Below are 26931 nucleotides of genomic sequence, written 5' to 3' on the forward strand. Positions count from 1 at the left end.
GTGTTTGAGCCAATCAGTTGTGTTGTGACAAGTTAGGGGTGGTATACAGAAGATAGCCCTATTTGGTAAAAGACAAAGTCCATATTATGGCAAGAAAAGTTCAAATAAGCAAAGAGAAATGACAGTCAATCATTACTTTAAGACATGAAGGTAAGTCAATCCTGTAAAATTTCAAGAACCTTGAAAGTTTCTTCAAGTGCAATCACAAAAACCATCAAGCACTATGATGAAACTGGCTCTCATGAGGACAGCCACAGGAAAGGAAGACCCAGAGTTATCTCTAATGCAGAGGATACATTCATTAGAGTTAACTGCACCCAAATAAATGCTTCACAGAGTTCAAGTAACAGACACATCAACATCAACTGTTCAGAGGAGACTGCGTGAATCAATCAGGACTTCATGGTCAAATTGCTGCAAAGAAACCACTACTAAAGGTCACCAATAAGAAGAAGAGCCTTACTTTGGCCAAGAAACATGAGCACTGGACAATGGACCTGTGGAAATATGTATGTCCACAGGTCTGATGAGTCACTGTCTGTGATATTTAGAATTCAAGGCACACTTAACCAGCATGGCTACCAGAGCATTCTGCAGTGATACGCCAACCCATCTGGTTTGCGCTTAGTGAGACTATCATTTGTTTTTCAACAGGACAATGACCCAACACACCTCCAGGCTGTGTAAAAGCTATTTGACCAAGGAGAGTGATGGAGTGCTGCATCAGATGACTTGGCCTCCACAATCACCCAACCTCAACCCAATTGAGATGTTTTGGGATGAGTTGGACTGCAGAATGAAGGAAAAGCAGCCAACAAGTGCTCAGCATATGTGGGAACTCCTTCAAGACGGTTGGAAAAGCATTCCTCTTGAAGCTGCTTGAGAGAAGGCCAAGAGTGTGCAAAGCTGTCATCAAGGCAAAGGGTGGCTACTTTGAGGAATCTCACACATAAAATAAAATAAAACACTTTTTTGCTTAATACATGATTCCATATGTGTTATTTCATAGTTTTGATGCCTTCACTATTATTCTACAATGTAGAAAAAAGTAAAAATAAAGAAAAACCCTTGAATGAGTAGGTGTGTCCAAACTTTTGACTGATACTGTATATGGAGAATTACGGTCACAACAGAACATAACTGTATGTTAAGGGCATACAGTAAATGCCTCTGATAGGGGGAATGGGATGCTTTAGCAGGCAATGAAATTGCTAAAACTGAGCCATGAAGACATTTGCACAGAGAGAGAGAGAAATGGAGCTGCAAAGAGGGAGACACAGTAATCTATAGTCTACCTGACTTCAGGCATAAACTACAAAGTTTGACGGGAAGCAGTAAAGTTAGGCGCTAAATGGTTGGTCTCAATTTAAGAAAAACATTTGTGTCTGTCTGTCACGTCGCCCCCATAAATGCATTTTGCCCCCTCGCTGGAATTTATCTGCACTGGCAACAATGCAGAGTAATCTTCCCCCTCGAGTACATGGAAGCAATGCTTAAGTGAACACATCATGCCAGCATTAGCATAGGACAAAATAATGACATACTTTATATTCTGACGAGAGGCTCCTCTCTCTGTTGTCACCTTTCCACGTAGCCTTTTACCTTTTCTATTACTCAGTTGATTGATTCTCAAACTCTGTGTCTAAACAAGGAAATATGAACCTTACATAAGCTGTTTGCCAGGAAATCATTAAATCCCAAATCATTTTTGGCTGTCACAGTGGAATGACTTTTAAAGCATTTTGAATGGCGAGGTTTGGGAGTCGTTAATGGCGTGTAGTCAGAGATACAACAGAGACATGGGGAGTTGTGTTTTTTTGGGGGAATCCACCGTTCATTCAAGCTGGTGTCAGAGAATTGCTCTACGGGCGACATTTTCCTCTCGCAAACACACTGTGCTGTGAGCAAATACAGTAATATTTCGAATATAGGGGATGATTAAAATTTGAATATGCAGCCCAATTTATGTTGTAACTTCTCAGACAATTTCCGTGAGGAAGAAGTTTAGTTTCACCAGTGTTATTTTGATATAATGTCTGTCATACTGGAATAATCAGTACCGACTCTTGTAACCGCTATGGGCAGTATAGAGTTCAAAGACCACCAAGCTTGTATTTGTACAAACTATGTGTGTGCATTAGAGGGGAAGATAGGGAGAGTGTGTGTGTGTGTGTTCGCGCGCGTGTGCGTCCGTGCTTGCGTGAGAGACAGAGTGGTGTGTGTGTGTGTTTCTGCATGTGCACGTGTGTGTGTACATTGAGTCATGGCATTATGCCACTGGCTGTTATATTTTGCCTTTTTCCTGGCAGTGGTAGCTAAGCAGGCTGCAAGGCCATCCTGCTATCTCTCTCCTCTGTGTGTGTTTGTGCACGTGCGTGTGTGTGTGTGTGTGTGTGTGTGTGTGTGTGTGTGTGTGTGTGTGTGTGTGTGTGTGTGTGTGTGTACATGCATGCATGCGTGTGTGTGACAGCGTGAGACACCGGCGGCTCTTCCTCAAGCGTGATGCATGAAAATGACGGCATTGGCAAGAGAGATCATGGGTGTGTGGCGAGGAAATGAAACATGAAGAACTAAACAAACAGGAGGAAAATGGCCCACGCTAGGCGATGGCCATAATATGTCAACCAAGCCATGTGCCCTGGGGCCTCAAAGTGAAGTGATCTTCTGCTCGCCTAACCTTCAAATGGCATTAGGCATCTTGCTGACGGAAGACGAGGCGCTGATGCATTACCGGATGTGATTTATTCAACCCTGCTGAGTAGTTTGGATCGGAGGGCAAATAATCACTTTGATGCACACGCACACTACTCTGGTGGAATCCGAAGGGGGAGGGAAGAGGGGCGGGTTTTCTAAGTGAATATGGACGATTCTCTTGACATATAGGTGACGAAGCTCTATCAGGTTCTGCCATTGTATAGGCTATGAAAAAAATCTGCAAGGGGAGAGCTGCTCAAAATGCTGTGACTCTCCTCCTTTCAGCTATTCAAAGCCACTTATTTTGAATGACAGTGCTGAACTTACATTAAGGCTCAAACTGTTGTCAGCTAACGCTAAGTAGACAATGGCTTGTAAACCGCAAATAGGAGAGATAGGTGCTCATTAACGCAGCCTGTCTGCAATTCCTTTCTCCACGACCTTGCCGGACTAATTCCGACTGCATCGTTAACTGAAATGATTGTTTCTTGATTATTCATTACTTTCCGGACGGCGAGGCCCCTCTCCTTTGGAGGCAGGAAAGGGAAATGAATGTTGCGAGGGAACACATGGTCCGGCTCATAATAAGCTGGCTATCTGGGCTGATGTGTTAATGAAGGAATTCACAGTGAAAGAATTCATCGCTCTCCCCTGGGTGGTAAAATTCAAGCGTATTACCCGTAATGATTGCTCATTGATGATCATTCTCCCTCATCCATCGCCCTCGCCCCGGGGACAGTGATACCTCATCGACTGGCCTGTCATTAAAACTTCTTATGGCTGCAAGGGAAAGTATTGAGTAGCCAGTGAAATCGTGCCCATTTCAAACGGCCTCGTACTCAATTCTTGCTCGTACAATATGGATATTATTATTACTATTGGATAGAAAACACTCTCTAGTTTCTAAAACCGTTGGAATTATTTCTCTGAGTGAAACAGAACTCATTTGGCAGCACTTTCCCTGACCAGGAAGTAGAATGTCAGAAATATATGCTCTGTTCAACTTCCTGCCTATACATGGTCATGACACGTAGGAGTCTACGTACACTCCATACGCCTTCCTCTGGGTGTCAAGATGATGTGAGAGAAGAAATTTTGTGTTTATCTTGGTCTGGGGTGGAATAAAAGCAATTTCTTTGACGTGACCGTCCACTTCCGGTACTCTGAAGCGCGCGACTTGGAAGTGGGATTGCCTTCTGTTTTGCTGCCGTAATGGATGACAACTATCTCCGGCTCGGATTTTATTTGATACATGTGACCATATCATCGTAATGTATGTTTTTTCAATATAGTTTAATCAGATTATTGAAATTTTTTCGGGAGTTTTGCCGTGTTCCGTTCTGTGACTTTGTTTACGTTGGAGAGATATGTAGCACTCGGCTAGTGCCCATGCTAAATGAAGAGGGAAAGTTGCCATTCTGAATCCAAACAACAACTCATCTGGACAAAGGACACCTTGTTCAACATTCTGATGAAAGATCAGCAAAAGTAAGACCCAATTTATGATGTTATTTCATATATCTGTCGTAGTCGCCGGCGCCCAAGTGTTTCTATTGTGCTAAGCTAAGCTAATATAACGCTACATTTTGTTTTCGCTGTAAAACACTTAATAAATCGGAAATATTGTCTGGCATCACAAGATGCCTGTCTTTCATTTACTGTACACTATGTATTTTTCAGAAATGTTTTATGATGAGTAATTAGGTATTTGACGTTGGTGTCTGTAAATATTATGGCTGCTTTCGGTGCAATTTCTGATTGTAGCTGAAATGTAAACTATGATTTATACCTGAAATATGCAAATTTTTCGAACAAAACATATGCTATACATAAATATGTTATCAGACTGTCATCTGATGAAGTTTTTTCTTGGTTAGTGGCTATTTATTTCTTTATTTGGTCGAATTTGTGATAGCTAGTGATGGAGTAAGAAACTGATGGAGTTAGAAAAGTGGTGTCTTTTGCTAACGTGGTTAGCTAATAGATTTACATATTTTGTCTTCCCTGTAAAACATTTTAAAAATCGGACATGTTGGCTTGATTCACAAGATGTGTACCTTTCATATGCTGTATTGGACTTGTTAATGTGTGAAAGTTAAATATTTAAAAAAAATATCTTTTGAATTTCGCGCCCTGCACTTGAGCTGGATGTTGTCATAAGTGTACCGGTGTCGGGCCAGCCAGCCTAACAGGTTAAGTGAAAAAATCTATACACTGACTGAATGTACAAATGTCCATGTCATAGACTGATCAGGGGAATCCAGATGAAATGATGACGATCCCATTTTGATGTCACCTGTTAAATCAGTGTCGATGAAGGGGAGGAGACGGGTTAAAGAAGGATTTTTAAGCCTCGAGACAATTGAGACATGGATAGTGCATGTGTGCCATTCAGAGGGTGAATGGGCCAGACAAAAGATTTAAGTGTCTTTAACGGGGTATGGTAGCAGGTGCCAGGTACACCGGTTTGAGTGTGTCAAGAACTGCAACGCTGCTGTGTTTTTCACACTCAACAGTTTCCTGTGTGTATCAAGAATGGTCCACCACCCAAAGGACATCCAGCCAACTTGACACAACTGAGGGAAGCATTGGAGTCAACATGGACCAGCATACCTGTGGAACGCTTTCGACACCTTGTAGTCCATGCCCCGATGAACTGAGACTGTTCTCAAGGCAAAAGGGGGTGCAAGTCAATAGGAAAGTGTTCCTAATGCTTTGTACACTCAGTGTACACATATACACCAAGAAGTTACTATAAGAGAACGAGGGAGGGATGGTAAAAGTGTGTGTGTGTGTGTGTGTGTGTGTGTGTGTGTGTGTGTGTGTGTGTGCGCTTGCGCGCGTGTGTGAGCATCATGTCTACTGACTGAACAGATTCCACTGGATTAACCTTCTCCACGGCTCCTTTCCTATAACCTTACCTAAGCCTCTCTCAATAAGTGACCCCATGGAGGATAATGTGAAGAGTCAATGTAGGAAACTCAGCTTGATGTTATTTGAGTGGACATGGATCCCTCTCCCACAGTTTCAGCTGCCCTTTTTCATTTCCACAGTATTAGCTGCTACCCACAGCACTGCCACTCAATGACCCTGGCTTTCAACGACCCTGCGTATGTCCACGCACACACACACATATGCGCACGTGCACACACACACACACACACACACACACACACACACACACACACATGCCCACATACGCAAACACGTGTGTGAGTTAATTTGCAACCTATTGGGGATTGAGGTACTTAACCCCACACACACACACACACACAATGACACAGACAAATATGATGTTGGACAAGACGATGCTGCTCATTGGGTTTCTCTCAATAATGTTGTAAGTTATGTTCCATTGTCCTACGAGGGGCTCATCTGTAATTCTCTAAAACATCCCGGCCGTGACAGACAGAAAGAAAGAAGAAGAGGAATGGCTGCAATCTCCTTCCAGCGCACTCCTTAATCAATCAGCCTGCTTCGCATCTCTGAATGACTGCACTCAGGAAACAAACACCCGAGACAAACAAAGCAAAACAAACACCAAGATAAATATTACACCCTGAATCCCAGACAAGCAACACCAGAATCCTGTTTAGAAGTCATTTGCCGAGTGCCCCCCCCCCACTTTTTTTCTGAGCCATATCTTGAGATGATTTGAGGAAACAAATTAGGCACGCAAATGGCGTGGCAGGTCGTTTGTCACGGTGTGTGTCAGAGGGCTAGTGGCAACCCGTCGTTCATCGAGCCCCACATTTTTAGCTTGCCTGTTTTGCATGTTATATTGGCGTTAATATGTGCCACATATCAGTTTCCAAACAAGGAGAGAAGGGAGGACAGCGATGACGCCGGGGTGGACAGCGATGACGCCGGCACAAGGGGTGGTCAGTCCAGGCACGGTGTCCAACCCAGCTCCATGGCTGGAGCCCTCCTTTGCTCCGATGCCCAGTCCAGGCACGGCGTTCAGCCCGGAGCCATGGTCAGATCCGGGGTCTGGGCGGAGGCTACAACCCGCACCGGAGCCGCCACCGCCACTAGTCACCCCCCCTACCCTCCCCATCTGGTTTCTGCGGCCAAAGTGTGGGGGGGGGGGGGGGGGGGGGGGGTACTGTCACGCCCTGACCATAGAGCCCTTGGTTCTCTACGGTGTTGAGGTCAGAGCGTGACTAGGGGGGTGTTCTAGTTTTCATATTTCTATGTTGATGTGCTTGGTATGGTTCCCAATTAGAGGCAGCTGGTAATCGTTGCCTCTAATTGGGGATCATATTTAGGTAGCCTTTTTCCCACCTGTCTTTTGTGGGATATTGTTTTGTATTTGTGCATGTGCACCTAGTCACGTTTCGTTGTTCGTTTACTGATTTATTGTTTTTTCTTTAAGTTTCACTTTGCAATAAATATGTGGAACTTAACGTACACTGCGCCTTGGTCCAGTTCTTACGACAACCGTGACAAGGGAAATCTAACTTCAGTGAGTTTAAGACAACTGGTAACTCTGGAAAAACAAGCTCCTACTGGGAAAATGCGTTTTGAATGGTCATCCAACTCGGAATTGTAAATCCGGAACTCGGGCCACTTTCTAGAGCTACGACCTGAAGAACACTGACGTCATCATGATTCGACATAGTTTTTTCAGAGTTCCCAGTTGTCTTGAAAGCACCATCAATCCAGAGAATGCCAGACTTTGATGACAAAGTTTGATGACAAAATTTGCCCACGAAGGACCGCCGTGCCACCTTCCTGTTCAAGTGAGCACAGCACAACAAGGTGAGTCCAAAAATGTCTTGTATGCTGCTGCATGAATTATGTAATATGCCAGAGAGATATGTATACTGCAGCTAAGAAAGTAATACTAAGTGTAAGTAGTTAGCTGTTAATAGCCCATGTACCTCACCCTAATAATTTGGTCTATTTTCCCCTCTTTAATTTTGCCTTCTGTTCTTACTTGGTGGTGCACATGTAGCCAATAACCTGTTTTAGAGAAATGTAATCATCTAATATTGTAAGAGCTTTCATTGTCTGCTTATATGCCCCCTTTATTTATCCTACGGTTCTGACTTGGTGTACAGGGAGAGCACTGTAGGAACGGCCCATGTTCTGAATTCTGTCGCTGTACATTTCAAAAGTGCTGAAAAAAATTGTTCTATTGACTACGTCCATCCTAGCTCACTCATTGTCTGAATCGAAATTACAGATTGCGTCTTATCTGCTTGTCGTCCCCTTATGCCATAGTTTGTACATCTCAATTGTCAGTAGAAACCACATTTGTTTAAGCAAGTTAGCCATATCAGCTATGATTTTTTTTAAAGGCAGTAAATGAGGCTGAAAGAACTGTTTCGCTGCCAGACAAGGCTTCACTGATAGCCAGGTACAGCAGTGGTAAGGTGTTGGGACTGCTGTTGGGACAGCTTTATGTAGGCAGTAACAGTTTGTGGGCACCATTTGTCACCGTTATAGTGCAATTAATGTATTGTTTAGTGATATGTTGTGTAGTGGCTTTGCTGGCATGCATCCCACTTTCTTCTTTTTATTTTTTGCCCCAACAAGATTTACTTGCTAAACTCGCCAATGCAGAGGAATAGCTCTCTGGCTGCAGATGTATGGGGATGTCAGAGGAGGAGAGGAGCAAGCTGGGTAAAGCAGTGGGAGCCGGAATGATACCTGATGTGAATAGAGCCCCACAGTGGAGGTGTTATAATACCCACAAAATGGTTCATTTTCCCACCATTCACTTTTCCCATAGGGGATTTTAGAAACACTTCAAATAAAAGGCTGTGTTTTGTGTAGGCTTATCCTGGCGTGATGTTTTGATAAACATGTCAATTTCTCTCGGACAAGGTGAGTTTTATCAATATATTCGGCTCTATTTACTCTCAGATTCTAAAATGCTAATTAGAATCAAAGCAGACATCATGAAAAACTACAAATTCCTGCAAGATCCTGCACGTCATCTCTAGCTGACACCTTTGCTAACAAGTATTGTGTCAATTTAAAACTTGTCCAAGACAGTTCACAAAATTGTCCTTTTAAAGAAATTTTGCCAATTTATTCATTACAACATTAGATTCAAAAATATATATATACAGCACCAGTCAAAAGTTTGAACATACCTACTCATTCAAAGGTTTTTCTTTATTTTAACTATTTTCTACATTGTAGAATAATAGTGAAGACATCAAAACTATGAAACTATGAATCATGTCGTAACCAAAAAAGTGTTCAACAATCAAAATATATTTTAGATTTCAGTTTCTTCAAAGTAGCCACACTTTGCCTTGATGAGAGCTTTGCATACTCTTGGCATTCTCTCAAACGGCTTCATGAAGGAGTTCCCACATATGCTGAGCACTTGTTGGCTGCTTTTCCTTCACTCTGCGGTCCAACTCATCCCAAACCATCTCAATTGGGTTGAGGTCAGGTGATTGTGGAGGCCAGGTCATCTGTGTAGCACTCCATCACTCTACTTCTTGGTCAAATAGCCCTTACACAGCCTGTAAGGGTGTGTTTTGGGTCATTGTCCTGTTAAAAACAAATTATAATCCCACTAAGTGCAAACCAGATGGTATCACTGCAGAATGCTGTGGTAGCCATGCTGGTTAAGTGTGCCTTGAATTCTAAATAAATCACAGACAGTTTCACCAGCAAAGCACCCCACACCATCACACCTCCTCCTCCATGCTTCACGGTGGGAACCACACATGCGAAGATCATCCATTCACCAACTCTGCGTCTCACAAAGACACGGCGGTTGAAAAAAAAAATCTCAAATTTGGACCGGTCTAATGTCCATTGCTCATGTTTCTTGGCCCAAACAAGTCTATTCTCCTTATTGGTGTCCTTTAGTAGATGTTTCTTGGAAGCAATTCGACCATGAAGGCCTGATTCACGCAATCTCCTCTGAACAGTTGTTGAAATGTGTCTGTTACTTGAACTCTGTGAAGCATTTATTTGGGCTGCAATCTGAGGTGCAGTTAACTCTAATGAAGCAGAGGTAACTCTGGGTCTTCCTTTCCTGCTATGGTCCTCATGAGAGCCCGTTTCATCATAGCACTTGATGGTTTTTGCGGCTGCACTTGAAGAAACTTTCCAGATTGACTGACCTTCATGTCTAAAAGCAATGACAGACTGTCGTTTCTCTTTGCTTATTTCAGCTGTTCTTGCCATAATATGGACTTGGTATTTCACCAAATAGGGCTATCTTCTGTATACCGCCCGTATCTTGTCACAACACAACTGATTGGCTCAGACGCATTAAGAAGGAAAGAAATTCCACAAAATAACTTTTAACAAGGCACACCTGTTTAATTTAAATGCATTCCAGGTGACTACCTCATGAAGCTGGTTTTGAGAATGCCAAGAGTGTGCAAAGCTGTCATCACGGCAAAGGGTGGCTACTTTGAAGAATTTCAAATGATGATTATGTTATGTTAAACTATGTTATTTCATAGTTTTGATGTCTTCACTATTATTCTACAATGTAGAAAATAGTACAAATAAAGAAAAACCCTGGAATGAGTAGGTGTGTCCAAACTTTTGACTGGTACTGTATATATAGTTAATCCACTGATTTTTACCTTTGCCTCGATTCAACAGTCTCATCCAGATCATGATGGCATTTGTAGTTCTTTATTATAGCCACATTAGCATTTCATTTTTGGATTGTAAATACAGGCAAATATATTGATAAAAGTCAACTTGTCCTAGAGAGATTTACATGGTTATCAAAACGTCAATCCAGGGTAAACCTACACAAAACACAGCCCTTATTTTAAGTGTTTTTTTAAATCCCCTATGGGAAAAATGAAAGGTGGAAAAACAATTGGAACCATTTCCCTGTTTGACTGCTAGGTTTTATGGGTATTATGACTCATACTGTGGTACTCTAAACACAGGCTCATGGGAAGGTTACACGCCTACTGTGTTACACAGATAAACATTCGGCATGATCCTTCTTAAGATTATGAATGCGAATGAGTAGGTGAATGAAAATGATCATTGCTAGAACTATAAACGTGTTGGCTGTGTAACATCATCGATGGTTGATTCATGTTCTGCATGGTTGCTCTTAATATTAAAACCGAGATGAATAAACATTTTTGAATTGTACAATGTGTTGGCTGATGATTCCCTGTCACCTCACATTGGCATTTCGATGCGCAATGTCAACAAAAACACATTCTAACGGACAAATGAAATGAGTCATCATCTGAGGTCACATATTGGCAATGAATGTGAGTGCTGTACATGTACATTAAACCTAATCTGTATCGCTCTCCTGAAAACGAGCCGTGTCTCTACGACTCAGCGTTGTGCTTGGAGACGAATCAGACAATACAAAGAGTCACTTCCCAGGTTAACCGTCAGCGACCGCCGCGACGCTTGACGAGATGATCTCGGAGCTATTGCACGTACAAATCACAGAGCAACCATCCCTCTATAGCTCCCATGGCCGGGATTTCATGCCGGGAAACCACATTGGGCAATTAGAGACAAGTACAGCTGTTCTCTGTTCACTTACCATTAAAACTAGCCAACTGAACTCCATGTAACTGTAACTCCACTTCTGTAAGGAGCTGATTCATATATGTATAGAGTCAGTTTCAACATAGCGCTTGATGGTTTTTGCGGCTGCACTTGGAGAAACTTTCAAAGTTCTTGACATTTTCCGCATTGACTGACCTTCACGTCTTAAAGTAATGATGGACTGTCGTTTCTCTTTGCTTATTTCAGCTGTTCTTTCCATAATATGGACTTGGTCTTTTACCAAATTGGGCTATCTTCTGTATACCACCCTTACCTTGTCATGTATATACAGTGCCTTTGGAAAGTATTCAGACCCCTTGACTTTTTCCACATTTTGTTACGTTACAGCCTTATTCTAAAATGGATGAAATAAATAAAAATCCTCAGCACTGCTGTGGGGATATTTTTCAGCGGCAGGGACTCAGAGACTAGTCAGGATCGAGGGAAAGATGAGCGGAGCAAAGTACTGAGAGATCCTTGATGAAAACCTGCTCCAGAGGACTCAGGACCTCAGACTGGGCGAAGGTTCACCTTCCAACAGAACAATGACCCTAAGCACACAGTCAAGACAACGCAGGAATTGCTTCGGGACAAGTCTCTGAATGTTCTTGAGTGGACCAGCCAGACTCCAGACTTGAACCCAATCAAACATCTCTGGAGACCTGAAAATAGCTGTGCAGCAACGCTCCCCATCCAACCTGACAGAGCTTGAGAGGATCTGCAGAGAAGAATGGGAGAAATTCCCCAAATACAGGTGTGCCAAGCATGTAGTGTCATACCCAAGAAGACTTAAGGCTATTATCGCTGCCAAAGGTGCTTCAACAAAGTACTGAGTAAATGGTCTGTATACCTATGTAAATGTGATCTTTTTTAAATTAGCAAACATTTCTAAATACCTGTTTTTGCTTTGTCATTATGAATATTATGTATAGATTGTCGATGGAAAAAAACAATTTAATCCATTTTAGATTCAAATTGGGCTCCCGAGTGATGCAGCGGTCTAAGGAACTGCATCTTAGTGCTAGAGGCATCATTACAGACACCCTGGTTCGAATCCAGGCTGTTTCACAACCGGCCGTGATTGGGAGTCCCATAGGGCAGCGCACAATTGGCCCAGTGTCGTCTGGGTTTATCTGGTGTAGGCTGTCATTGTAAATAATAATTTGTTCTTAACTGACTTGCCTAGTTAAATAAAGGTTAAATGAAATAAAAAATAACAAAAAAATAACAAAATGTGGAAAAAGTCAAGGGGTCTGAATACTTTCCGAATGCACTGTATGTACAGTACCAGTCAAAAGTTTGGACACACCTACTCATTTAAGGGTTTTTATTTATTGCTACAAATTTCTACATTGTAGAATAATAGTGAAAACATCCAAACTGTGAAATAACACATATGGAATAATGTAGTAACCAAAAAAAGTGTTAAACAAATCAAAATATATTTCATATTTTAGATTGTTAAAATATGCCACCCTTTGCACACTCTTGGCATTCTCTCAACCAGCTTCACCTGGAATGCTTTTCCAACAGTCTTGAACGAGTTCCCACATCACTCTGTGGTCCAACTCATCCCAAACCATCTCAATTGGGTTGAGGTCAAGGGATTGCGGAGGCCAGGTCATCTGATGCAGCACTCCAACACTCTTCTTATTGGTCAAATAGCCCTTACACTGCCTGGAGGTGTATTGGGTCATAGTCCCACTAAGCGCAAACTAGATGGGATGGCGTATCGCTGCAGAATTCTGTGGTAGCCATGCTGGTTAAGTGTGCCTTGAATTCTAAATAAATCACTTACAGAGTCACAAGCAAAGCACCCCCACACCATCACACCTCCACCTCCATGCTTCACGGTGGGAACCACACATGCTGAGATCATCTGTTCACCTATTCTGCGTCTCACAAAGACACGACGGTTGAAAACAACAATCTCAAATTTTGACTCATCAGACCAAAGGACAGATTTCCACCAGTCTAAGGTCCAATGCTCGTGTTTCTTGGCCCAAGCAAGTCTCTTCTTCTTATTGGTGTCCTTTAGTAGGTGTTTCTTTGCAGCAATTCGACCATGAAGGCCTAATTCACACAGTCTCCTCTGCAATTTCTGAGCCTGGTAATTTTAATGAACTTATCCTCTGCAGCAGAGGTAACTCTGGGTCTTCCATTCCTGTGGTGGTCCTCATGAGAGCCAGTTTCATCATATCGCTTGATGGTTTTTGCGACTGCACTTGAAGAAACTTTCAAAGTTCTTGACATTTTCCGGATTGACTGACCTTTATGTCTTAAAATAATGATGCACTGTCATTTCTCTTTGCTTATTTCAGCTGTTCTTTCCATAATATGGACTTGGTCTTTTACCAAATAGGGCTATATATACCATCCCTACCTTGTCACAACACAACTGATTGGCTCAAACACATTAAGAAGGAAAGAAATTCCACAAATGTTCTTTTAACAAGGCACACCTGTTGTTAACTGAAATGTATTCCAGGTGACTACCCCTGAAGCTGGTTGAGAGAATGCCAAGAGTGTGCAAAGGGGTGACTACTTTCAGCAATCTCAAATCTAAAATATATTTGGATTTGTTTAACACTTTTTGGGTTACTACATGATTCCGTATGTGTTATTTCATAGCTTTGATGTCTTCACTATTATTCTACAATGTAGAAAATAGTAAAAAATAAAGAAAAACCATTGAATGAGTAGGTGTGTCCAAACTTTTGACTGGTACTGTATATAGCAGATTATTCAGACAGAGATTGCTCATTGTGCTATTTCCAGTACTCTATTACTTTTCAATTAGGGATACATGTCGTCTAATCGTTAGTGCGACAGATACATCTAAAGTGTGGATTACGGTCAAGTTCAAGTAAACATTTGGATGACTGCATTCCAGGATTTGATCATACCTACGATATAATGTTACTTTTTGAATACCGTGGTCAATTAATTAAAAACTATTCACAGCTTCAGTAATTACACTTACAAACGTGTTGCATCCAAACGAGGCCCACTGTATCTGTTAAAATCTCTGGATTACCTAGCACACATACCAATTTAAATACATTCCAGCTTCCCAGACAGATCAATGCAGGTGGAGGTGACAGTCAGGGATGCGAGAGAGAGAGAGAGTGAGAGACAGACAGAGAGAGAGAGAGAGAGAGAGACAGACAGAGACAGAGACAGAGACAGAGACAGACAGAGAGAGGGAGAAAGAGAGGGAGAAAGAGAGACAGATGATACTGTATCTAGAGAGATATAACACAGAGGATGTGAGGAGTGACTATCTCTCATCCTCTGGAGCTGCTGATCACAAAATTGTCCTATCCCGACATCTGACAGCTAGTGACAAATGACAAATGTCTACTACCCCCAGCCGAAACACAAATTGGGCTGCTGCACTATCGGGGACATGGGATTTAATTTCATACAGTGCCCTACAGGCATTCTGCCTGCCATCACAGGCACCGTGCACTGACACCTATGTTACACACCAGGGTCGTGTTTATTAGGCACCGACTGGAAGAAAACCGACTGAAATAGGGAAGGACTACCTGGACTCACCTATCCTCCCCACCCTCAACATGAACGGAATGTGTAATTACTCACTCTACCTGCCGAAGAAAGACCCTCCACAATACACTCCTCTGTTTCGGAGCAGTATAAAGAGATCTGACTCCCTGCCCAGATTACTTGGAAGTATAGCGAACAGTATTCAATACATGTTGAAAATAGGCATAATCAAAAGTTGCCATTTGTTGAGGAGGATTAGCCGAGCAGTGCGCGTGTGTGTGTGTGTGTCATTTCGAGGGAATACTGCGACGTTGGGGACGAGGCACGGAAAGTGGTGATTAACTGAATGTTCAAAGAAAATTACAAAAATAACGAGTGGTCTCTTCTTCCTGTGAGGATGGTGCTGTACGATGCTTTGTTGAGCAATCGCTCTCTCTCTTTAGGAAATGGAGGGCGTGGGTCATCACTCTCCACGATGATCCCCCCTCTCTTGCCCCCTAGCATCCAGTGGCACAAAAAGACATGGGGAACCGAGCAACTGGGTGAGAGGAAAACATGGGCTCCAGCAGGACATTAATGAGTCATCAATCAGGCCGATATGAATCATCTCTACAGGACCATTAGTGCAAAGTGTTACCAACATCATCAATTTCCATTAGCGAGTAGCAGCAGCAGGCCCCATCTCCTTACCAGCGAGGTGAAGATGTAGGTGTAGTAGACGGACAGCATGCCCAGCTCCGACGCCTGGAAGAAAGAGAGAGGGGGGGGGGGGGAGAAAGAGATAAGGATAAGGATAAGGAGAAAAATAGGTATATATATTGAGAATGAGATATACACTGAGTGTACAAAACATTAGGACCCCCTTTAGCTCCCAGAACAGCCTCAATTCGTCAGGGCATGGACTCTACACGGTGTCGAATGCATTCCACAGGGTGGTGGACCATTCTTGACACACACGGGAAACTGTTGAGCGTGAAAATCCCAGCAGCATTGCAGTTCTTGACATAAACCGGTGCACCTGGCACCTACTATCATTGCCCGTTCAAATGCACTTAAATCTTTTGTCTTTCCCATTCACCCTCTAAATGGCGCACATACACAATCCATGTCTCAATTGTCTCAAGGCTTAAAAATCCTTCTTTAACATGTCTCCTCCCCTTTTCTACACCGATTGAAGTGGATCAATAAGGGATTATAGTTTTCATCTGGAATCACCTAGTCAGTCTATGTTATGGAAAGAGAAGCTGTTCTATACTCAGCATATATATATATATATATACAGTATATATAGAGAGAGAAAGATAGAGAGAGAGAGAGAGAGAGAGAGAGAGAGAGAGAGAGAGAGAGAGAGAGAGAGAGAGAGAGAGAGAGAGAGAGAGAGAGAGAGAGAGAGAGAGAGAGAGAGAGAGAGAGAGAGAGAGAGAGAGAGAGAGAGAGAGAGAGAGAGAGAGGGGGGGAGATCAGAGATTCTCTGCAGTCTCCTGCTCGATTACACAGCGGCAGATCAAATCCACCCACATCTTGATAAGACGCGACATATTCTTATCTAATGACAGGCTCTCTTTGGAGCAATTAGTAATACGATATTTTAGTATGCTGCTCAATACTTTAGGATTTGATTAAATCGAAGCCTCAGCAGCAAGCACTGGTTGTGAAGGACAAGGTGAACGTTCTTCAGTGGAGTTTCTTTGAGTATATCTATTTTGGTATAAACTGTTCCACCAAATGTGTTGAATGTTTCAACCGATGTGAACTGTGGAATAATGGTGCAACGCAAAGCTTTTTAAAAACGTGTTTTCCAATCAGCCCAGTCTGACTTAGTCTGACATACATCTGAGATACGTCAAAAAAGAAAAAACATATTTCATAGAGTACAGTATATCAAGGGAAAACTGTTCAATAAGGTTTGACTTGTTGACTCGTGGATCTCACTCGATGGAAGTTACAGTAGGTCTCTGTTCAACCACCCACACACATTTCACCTAGAAGGTTCTCTCAGCCAGGTCACCCATGATACAAGTCAATATTCAACGTCCATCCATGTCTGAGGACGTTGGGAGATGTGGACAGGGATGGTGGATGGGCGTCTTGCACCTGCCTTTTATTCCAAAGGTTGCAAGTTCAAATCCAGTGATAGAAAGTTTTGTTTTCATTTTAATCTGATCCCAAACCTTAACTCTTAATTTAAGAATGTGGAGTTAATGCCTAAACTTAAGAATTTGAAGTTAATGCCTACTGTAAACTTAACCCGAACACTTCTAAAATTGACGTTTGGAACAACTTAAAAATGTTATGTTTCAGAAACATGGATGAACGTCTAATTCTGATGTGAGACTGTGAGACCTTGTTGGATTCTCTACCTCTACCTCAGGGGTACAAACTCCCGTTCCCAAGAGCCACAGGTTCTTCTGGCATAAAAATGTATTTATCCGAAGAGGCCTTACAGCAAAAACCAATATGATTCAAATAGGTAGATGTTTGTGGCGGAATAATCCCAAACAATGTGTTCCCCGACAGAATCATTAGATCATTTGTTTTGGTACTGTCCATATGTAGCATGTTTTTGGTAACAGGTCCAGGAATGGCTGAACAATTGCAATGTTTACCTCAGCTAACTCTGCAGATAGCACTACTGGGTGATATGAAAAGTCATAGTCAATCGATCAATAATATAACAATACTTTTAGCAACAACAACAAAATATTTTCAATTTACAATCTGTAGTAACAATGAGACTAGTTTGCTCCAATTTGGGGAGGGGTGGTAGGGTTGGAGGGTAATAAAGGAAATATATATATTTTTAAAGATATGTACATATATGTATGCATATGTATTTATATATATGTAATTGTATATGTTTGTATGTGTATATATATGTATTTATATGTGTATGCATGTATATATATATACACATATACATATACATACGGTACATACACATACACGCATACACATATATATACAGTTGAAGTCGGAAGTTTACATACACCTTAGCCAAATACATTTAATCTCAGTTTTACACAGTTCCTGACATTTAATCCTAGTAAAAATTCCCTGTCTTAGGTCAGATATGTCAGTTACTTTAATTTAAGAATGCGAAATGTCAGAATAATAGTAGAGAGAATGATTTATTTCAGCTTTTATTTCTTTCATCACATTCACAGTGTGTAAGGAGTTTACATAAACTCAATTAGTATTTGGTAGCATTGCCTTTAAATTGTTTAACTTGGGTCAAACGTTTCGGGTAGCCTTCCACAAGCTTCCCACAGAGCTGGTGTAACTGCGTCAGGTTTGTAGGCCTCCTTGCTCGCACACACTTTTTCAGTTCTGCCCACACATTTTCTATAGGACTGAGGTCAGGACTTTGTGATGGCCACTCCAATACCTTGATTTTGTTGTCCTTAAGCCATTTTGCCACAACTTTGGAAGTATGCTTGGGGTCATTGTCCATTTGGAAGACCCATTTGCGACCAAGCTTTAACTTCCTGACTGATGTCTTGAGATGTTGCTTCAATATATCCACATAATCTTCCTCCCTCATGATGCCATCTATTTTGTGAAGTGCACCAGTCCCTCCTGCAGCAAAGCACCTCCACAACATGATGCTGCCACCCCCGTGCTTCACGGTTGGGATGGTGTTCTTTGGCAAGCAAGCCTCCCCTTTTTCCTCCAAACATAACGATGGTCATTATGGTCAAACAGTTCTATTTTTGTTTCATCAGACCAGAGGATATTTCTCCAAAAAGTACGATCTTTGTCCTTATGTGCAGTTGCAAACCGTAGTCTGGCTTTTTTATAGCGGTTTTGGAGCAGTGGCTTCTTCCTTGCTGAGCAGTCTTTCAGGTTATGTCGATATAGGACTCATTTTACTGTGGATATAGATACTTTTGTACCCGTTTCCTCCAGCATCTTCACAAGGTCCTTTGCTGTTGTTCTGGGATTGATTGGCACTTTTCGCACCAAAGTACATTCATCTTTAGGAGACAGAACGCGTCTCCTTCCTGAGTGGTATGATGGCTGCGTGGTCCCATGGTGTTTATACTTGCATACTATTGTTTGTACAGATGAATGTGGTACCTTCAGGCGTTTGGAAATTGCTCCGTAAGATGAACCAGACTTGTGGAGGTCTACAATTTTTATTTTATTTTGATTTCCCATGATGTGAAGGGAAGAGGCACTGTTTGAAGGTAGGCCTTGAAATACATGCACAGGTACACCTCCAATTGACTCAAATGATGTCAATTAGCCTATCAGAAGCTTCTAAATCCATGACATCATTTTCTGGAATTTTCCAAGCTGTTAAAAGGCACAGTGAACTTAGTGTATGTAAACTTCTGACCCACTGGAATTGTGATACAGTGAATTATAAGTGAAATAATCTGTCTGTAAACAATTGTTGGAAGCATTTCTTGTGTCATGCACAAAGTAGATGTCCTAACTGACTTGCCAAAACTATAGTATGTAAACTTCCGACTTCAACTGTATATATATATACACTACCGGTCAAAAGTTTTAGAACTCCTACTCATTCAAGGATTTTTCTTTAATTTTCTATTTTCTACATTGTAGAATACGAAAGCACCCGAATGTCCATTGAGAAAGCACAACGACTATACCATTTAGCTAAGCTAAGAATGAAGAGAATAATCAAGTCAATAAATGTTGGGTAGTTAGATAGCCTATAGTTAATATACTGGCAAGTTTGATGTATAACTACTAACGTTAGGTAGCTAGCTAACATACCGGTACATACTGCTGTAATGATATGCTATGTGGTACGTAAATACAGCGTAGCTAACAAATTGTCAGCCAACATAACGTGTAAGGTAACTTATTTGAAAAGTCATTACTTTATTACATTGAGTAGCAAGCTACCCCTTGTTCATTAGGGCAAATCTGGTCTGTGATAGAAGGGGGGGGGGGTTTCACACCTAGCTCGGCTATAAGACTATTCTTTAGTAAAGGTTGAATTGTCTATTGTTCAGCTATTAGCCCTCCTCTCCAACTTGCAACAAATTACTGTCCCATCTCATTCCTTTCCCTCTTCCACGCATCATCATTCATCATTCTCAGTGGCTCGCTTGTGGGCAGGATATGGCAGCGTCTTCGGTTGTGCGTCAAGAATTCTGGATACAGTAGCACGTTTGTATGAAGGTGTGGTTATTCACAGGCAAATTATTACATGGTACATTTGTGTCTTTTTGTCGAGAGCAAAACCTTTTTTATTTTCAATCAAAAATAATTGTTCTGAAAGCAACTTTTTTCCGACACAAAGGAAGTCAAAGCGGACACCTACGAAGATGGCATCTCAGGTAGGCAGCACTGGGCTGTATTGACGTATCCTAAAAATGACATCTGCTGCTTTAGATTGAACAGTCATATCTCAGTTATTGTTTTCATATCTTTAAGAAATAAGCTGTTTTCTTTACTTTCAGAGAGCGAGCTAATCAAGGGGTCGAAAATGTAGATATTGCCAGATGTTCACTGTCCGAGGAACAGGCCGTGGAAGCTTTATTGCTGGCAAAAGTGTCCATAACCAGAGGCTTTTTCTCCATCTCTGCCTGTCTTGTTGTACATGGAACCTGTCTCACATGCGTTAATTAAAAAAGCCTTAAGATGTCAGCTGCTAATTTTCAGATTTACAACACATAAACACAGCCATTTTCACTGGACTATCTGTTGCTGCCAAGTCATGATTTCCCTGGGGGTTAGCCTTGCAATAACCAAGTGGTGAGACACATAGCCCTCTATATTTAAAAGTTTCAGGTGCACTCCGATAGGTGTCTGCGTCACATACAGTATCTTCTATTGACATTATCTTCTATTGTTTGTTCTCGTGTGTCTGTTGTTCAGCATAAAGTACTCTGTAGCCACTTAGTGTGGACACCAGGTGAGACCACACACACACACTCTTCTTCACTTCATCCCTCTTCCCCTTCTCCCTAAATCCTCTAGGTTATATAAACTGTTTTGGTGAACCCCGCCAGCATCTGAACTGGCTGACGCAAAGGGCACAGCATGATCATAGGTGATATGTCACTTGGTCGGGTCAACAGGAAGTATTATTAAAGAGATGCTTTACATTTAAATACAGACAGAGATGTAGGAGTCCCAGAGTTAATGATCCAAGGTCAGTTTTGCATTTCACCTCCTGATTAAGATGACTGACCATGTTAGAATAAAAAAACAAGGCTTAATCATGCTCTCTCTCTATCCATTTGTCTCTCGTCTCCAGGTATGTTTTGATGTGAGTGTGGAAGCCAGTCCCGTCATCGCCACCTCACCCGCTCTTAAGATAACCTTCGGGCCAACTGGGGGCCCAAGGCTGGTTAGGAGACACCGCAATTGTGATGACCTGAGAGAATATTAGGGTAGCACTGTAATTCATGAATCATATTCTGTCTGCCGCTGTTCTTACCTCTTTCCCTTTCTGTCTTCCACACCTCTCTCCCCACCTTGTCTTACATGCAGACACAGCGTCATTCAAATAATGGAGTTTGATATGACTGAAAAATAATGTCTCAGAGATTCATACCTGAACCGCACCTTTATTTGCCAAGGAAGAGTACATGATCAGTGAATATATTCAATGTACAGGCTACAATGTGGGAATCTCATGCGTGGTAATAACTACAGTACATGTATATAGGACTTGCATCCTTGGCACAATAAAGTTATTATATTCTACTCTATCCATAGGCTTCATTAATGCCATTCTGACTTGAAGTTGATACAACAACTATGATAGCTGAGGTTCATAGATTGGTATGAATATTAGTTCAGAACTTAACGTTTTAGGGTCCATACACAGATCGGCTACATACCGTAGCTAGCTACACATCCATAGGCATACAGTTATTTTTATCCTCCACTACACAATAAGAAAGTAAACAGTTAGCTAGCTATGTTACTTCAGCTGCATTGCAAGGCAAGCTTACACAATTGTACAACCAATTTGCAGTAAATGCTTTAGCTAGCTAGATTCTTTACATCCACTGTTTCACAAGACGACAGCCTAGTTTGCTGGTTTTCTCAGGAGTCCCTAAAACATGAAACAACACGAATTACAAATTCATTCTCCTGACACTAGCTACCTGGCTAATGTTAGCTAGTCAGATAACTTTCTAAATAGTGATTTTCATAAATTAACTTTATGACAAAAAAATATGCACAAACGTTTTTCTCTACATTAACTAACATATTCCTCTCAATTGTACATTTTTTTTGCTTGACTCGTTATGACGTTATAACAACTTACATCTGGTTCCACTGTAATGTTTTGTCAGCCATCTTTGTTGAAGAACGCCACCAGGCAAGGGTGGCTCGCGTCAAAATTCATCATTGGAACCGCATAATGAATGCTGTAACTCCCCCTTGTGGTGGTCTGGAGCAATGAATCCGTGACGCTGGGTACCTCTAAGTCCCGCGGTGCCAGCTCGCAACTTTTAAAGGAGGAACCACTGTAGAGTTACCAGCCTCAGAAAATGCAGCCCAAGTAAATGCTTCACAGAGTTCAAGTAGCAGACTTGCTTGGGCCAAGAAACAAGAGCAATGGACATTAGACCGGTGGAAATTTGTCCTTTGGTCTAGAGTTTTTGTGAGCCTTGGTGTGGGTGAACGGATGATCTCCGCATGTGTGGTTCCCACCGTAAAGCATGGAGGAGGAGGTGTTATGGTGTGGGGGTGCATTGCTGGTGATACTGTCAGTGATTTATTTAGAATTCAAGGTACACTTAACCAGTATGGCTACCACGGCATTCTGCAGCGATGCGTCATCCCATCTGGTTTGGGCTTAGTGGGACTATCATTTGTTTTTCAACAGGACAATGACCCAACACACCTCCAGGCTGTGTAAGGGCTATTTGACCAAGAAGGAGAGTGATGGAGTGCTGCATCAGATGACCTGGCCTCCACAATACCCTGACCTCAACCAAATTGAGATGGTTTGGGCTGAGTCGCACCGCAGAGTGAAGGAAAAGCAGCCAACAAGTGCTCAGCATATGTGGGAACTCCTTCAAGACTGTTGGAAAAGCATTCCAGGTGATGCTGGTTGAGAGAATGCCAAGAGTGTGCAAAGCTGTCATCAAAGCAAAGGGTGGCTATTTGAAAAATGTCAAATATAAAATAGATTTTGATTGGTTTAACACTTTTGTGGTTACTACATGGTTCCATATGTGTTATTTCATAGTTTTGATGTCTTCACTATTATTCTACAAATGTAGAAAACAGTAAAAATAAAGAAAAACCCTTGAATGTGTAGGTGTTCTAAAAATATATCATCAGATCTTCAACCAAAACTTAAAATGAGATAAAGGGAACCTGAGTTTACAAATATGTATTTTTCTTTATTATTAACAAAGTTATGCAACACCCAATTCCACTTTGTGAAAAAGTAATTTCCCCCTTACACTCAACTGGTTGTGCCACCTTTAGCTGGAATGACTGCAACCACCACCATGCTTGAAAGTGGGTTTGAGGTTCTTACTGTGGAATGCAGTGTTTGGTTTTCACCAGGCGTAATGGGACCCCATGTCATCCGAAAAAGTCGACTCAAGTTTGACAAAAAGCACCTGGAATCACCTGGATTATCATCAAGACTCTTGGAAGAATGTTCTATGGGAAGATGATTCAAAAGTATAACTTTTTGGATGACAGGGGTCCCAATATGCCTGGTGAAAACCAAACACTGCATTCCACAGTAAGAACCTTATACCAACAGTCAAGCATGGTGGTGATAGTGTGATGGTTTGGGGATGCTGCCTCGGGACCTGGATGACTTGCCTTATTAGAAGGAACCATTAATTATCAGAGAATTCTACAGGAGAATGTCAGGCCATCCATCTGTGAGCTGAAACTGAAGAGCAGGTGGGTCATGCAGCAAGACAATGATCCTAAACACATAATCAAGTCTACATGAAAATGAATAAAAAGCAACCAATTTTAAGTTTTGGAATGGGGCCTAGTCAAAGTCCAGACTTAATCCCAATTGAGATGTTGTGGCAGGACTTGAAACGAGCAACAAACGTTGCTGAGTTACAGCGGTTCTGCATGGAAAAGTGGGCCAAAATTCCTCCATAGCGACTTGAGAGACTGATCAACAACTACAGGAAGCATCAAAAAGAAAGGAGGACCAAGGCACTCTTCATATCATTCATTAAAATGCCTTTATTAGTACTAAAAGAAAGGAGGACCAAGGCACTCTTCATATAATTCATTAACATGCCTTTATTAGTACTAATAAAGACATTTTAATGAATTATATGAAGAGTGCCTTGGTCCTCCTTTCTTTTTGATAACCAATTTACCCCTTTTACCAAAGAGCACCTTCTGTCTACCAAAATGTACTATTGTGTACCTTAGTAGCGCTTCCCTTCCTCCTCTTTCTACTAACTACAGGAAGCATTTGGTTGGAGTCATTGCAGCTGAAGGTGGCACAACCAGTTATTGAGAGTAAGGGGGCAAATACTTTTTCACAAATGGACATTGGGTGTTGCATAATTTTGTTTATGAAATGAATGAAATAAGTATGTAATTGTTGTGGTATTTGTTAATTCAGGTTCCCTTTATGAATATTAGATTTTGGTGTAAGATCTGATAACATTTTGTATAAAAAAATATGCAAAAGTATAGAAAATTAGAAAGGGGGCAAACACTTTTTCACGATACTGTATATTTGCACACATCCACGACACTGAGACATTATCTTTTGATTGTATGGTTATTATTATTTTAATAGTTGCTAATAAGAGGAAACCGACCAGATGATACATTACTTGCTTGTTTGCTAAGATTTGTTAAACCGTTTTATAGTATCAGATTGTCAGGTCAATTTAAGACAAATTACAGCATTTAGTGGAAAAGGACAGGTGGACACTGCACTGGAAAATGCACATTGTTCCAAGTCTTGATCTTGAAGTGTTGAGAACGAAGATAGCCAACAGGACAACAGATGACAGAGTTTACAAGCTTTTTTTACCAGATTTTTTAAGTTGACCAGCTTTTTAATCACAGTTAATATGCCTTTAAATGTGCAGTACAGGTCAGGGACTTCAGCAAGGTTACAAATATAAATAATGGAAAGAAAGTGTGTTCCCTTTGCCTGGCACAAAGCCAAACTTCCTCAGCTTTCTATTGTTCTCATAGAGCCTTTTTTGTGTTTCCAAGGTTTTTGTTTTGGGGCGTATAGTTCTTCCCCACCACGCTGAGCACAATATCTGAGCAAATCCGACCACAGCTTTGTATAGTAGGACAACACGGGGGGCTGACATATCGAGATTACACTCAGTGATGCTGAAGCTAAACCCCCAGACCACAAACGGCCTGCTGCAGAACACACAGGAAATACACTGATTCATTTAACTATTGGAGGGTTAAATATAATACTTTCACAGAGCATATATGAGTCCCACTTAAATTAACACTTTTCAGAGTATCGAAAAAATAATCCCACTGTCTTCAGTGTAAAAAGTAGACCTCTGGCTGACCAGCATTCTAACGAAAGATGTAAACATCCAGAAACAAAGAGGATAGAACGTCCTGCGTGAAGAGAGGGCAATAAGATTAGACTCTTTTATACAAAGTCCTTACAGTGTACCATGTAATTAAATCCTCAGTCTAGCACAAAATGTTGGCAAAAAGCATCAATTTGCTCGGCCAACGTCCTCTCCTCATGAGCGGGCTGCGTGCCAACAAACTATCCACAGCACCACTACACACCTCCTCCAGACAGAGAGATGGAGAAAAGGAGGAGTAGAAGACAGAGGAATGATAATAGAGGTATGGAGCGACTGTAGGACGGAGGCGGAGACATAGAAAGGAATCCCACTGTCAGCTCTTGTGGGTTGTTACCCTTTGCCCCCCCCGGGTTGCCATGGTGACAGGATGCCCAGCAACGGCCATCAGTATCTCTGATTGAGGCAAAGATTGAGACTGAAGAGGAGAGCGGCAGAGAAATAAAGCAGTAAGAATTGACTGGATGAACACAGAAATATGACAACAGAAAAGCTAATCAGGGAGGGAGGGAGGGAGTGTGTGAGGGAGAGATAAATACTTTAGAGGGAGAGAAGGAAAAACATTTAGAGAAAAAAAGATGTAGAAAAATATTCATTGGGGCAGGACTATTAGCTTTGCCTGATGACTCATCCTGAATTTAATTACGCTGCTATATCAATCCCGCCATTCATCAGTCTGAATCTGCTGTCCTAGAAGTCGTTTGAGCTGATGTCAAAATGGTGTGATTCATGATTCGTGCAGGCCGGCACGGGCCCAACCCATCGGTTTCTGGGACCAATCGAAATGGTTTGAATGTGTTGGCATTCGAGAAGTCGCCGGGGAGGAAACAAATCCAGACTTATGGTGGAAAAGAAACGTTAGTGGGCGTGGCCTTTGGCCAGATCGATGCAGACGGGAAGACAGGCACATTCTTGCTCGTCTCCTCAGAGGATATTGTGAGGGATTGGCTCTTCCAGTGCTAGTCCTGCTATGGCACTGGCATGCACTAGGGTTGAATTCTGGGAAGCCAGTTATCGAGATTTACCGCCCAAAACCACTCCCTTTTCCTGGGATAAATAACTGTGAGAAACCGGTAAATTATAATACATGATTTATATCAACAGCATGACGTGAAATGGAACCGTCAAATAATTTGCCACATCTAAATATTGCTTCTCTACGGCCTTCTCTCTGCTCTCTGCATGATCAATCATCGATGCTCACGGTGGGGACAGACAGCCCATCTCTGTACGGAGTGCTGTTCACAATGCATGCAGACCTATCATCTCATCACGGTGTCTTTTTTCCTTGTGACAGGTAGGCCTACATTTGCTGCAGCATAGCCTATGGACCGAATGCATGTCTAATTTACACATCTCCATCTGGCTTTCGGGGGTCACCTTCATTTTTGATTGTACCGATATTTTTTTTTCTGTTGCAGCTGCAGACTTTTGAAACAGCCTATCCCTCGAATATCATTGCTTTAAATCGGAGCCTGCGCGAGCAGTCAGTCAGTCAGTCAGTCAGTCAGTCAGTCAGTCAGTCAGTCAGTCAGTCAGTCTGTCTGTCTGTCTCTGTCTCTGTCTCTGTCTCTGTCTCTGTCTCTCTCTCTCTCTCTCTCTCTCTCTCTCTCTCATTCATTCATTCATTCATTCATTCATTCAGATTGCATCCAAAATAGATAATCCTGTTCAAGATAGACATACCGTACCAGTCAAA

The 26931-nt window shown here is 41.8% G+C and overlaps 1 protein-coding gene across 1 annotated transcript in view; it reads right to left on the reverse strand.

The window, feature by feature from the left end:
• grik4 (glutamate receptor, ionotropic, kainate 4) overlaps positions 1 to 26931 on the reverse strand; it is a 175696-nt gene that overhangs the window by 97424 nt on the left and 51341 nt on the right. The window contains exon 6 of the mRNA XM_038961883.1: positions 15412 to 15465. Coding sequence (XP_038817811.1) covers positions 15412 to 15465 — 54 coding nt within the window. The remainder of the gene's footprint in view (positions 1 to 15411; positions 15466 to 26931) is intronic.

The sequence above is a fragment of the Salvelinus namaycush genome, chromosome 23 (genome assembly GCF_016432855.1).
Source record: "Salvelinus namaycush isolate Seneca chromosome 23, SaNama_1.0, whole genome shotgun sequence".
Taxonomy (NCBI): Eukaryota; Metazoa; Chordata; class Actinopteri; order Salmoniformes; family Salmonidae; genus Salvelinus; species Salvelinus namaycush.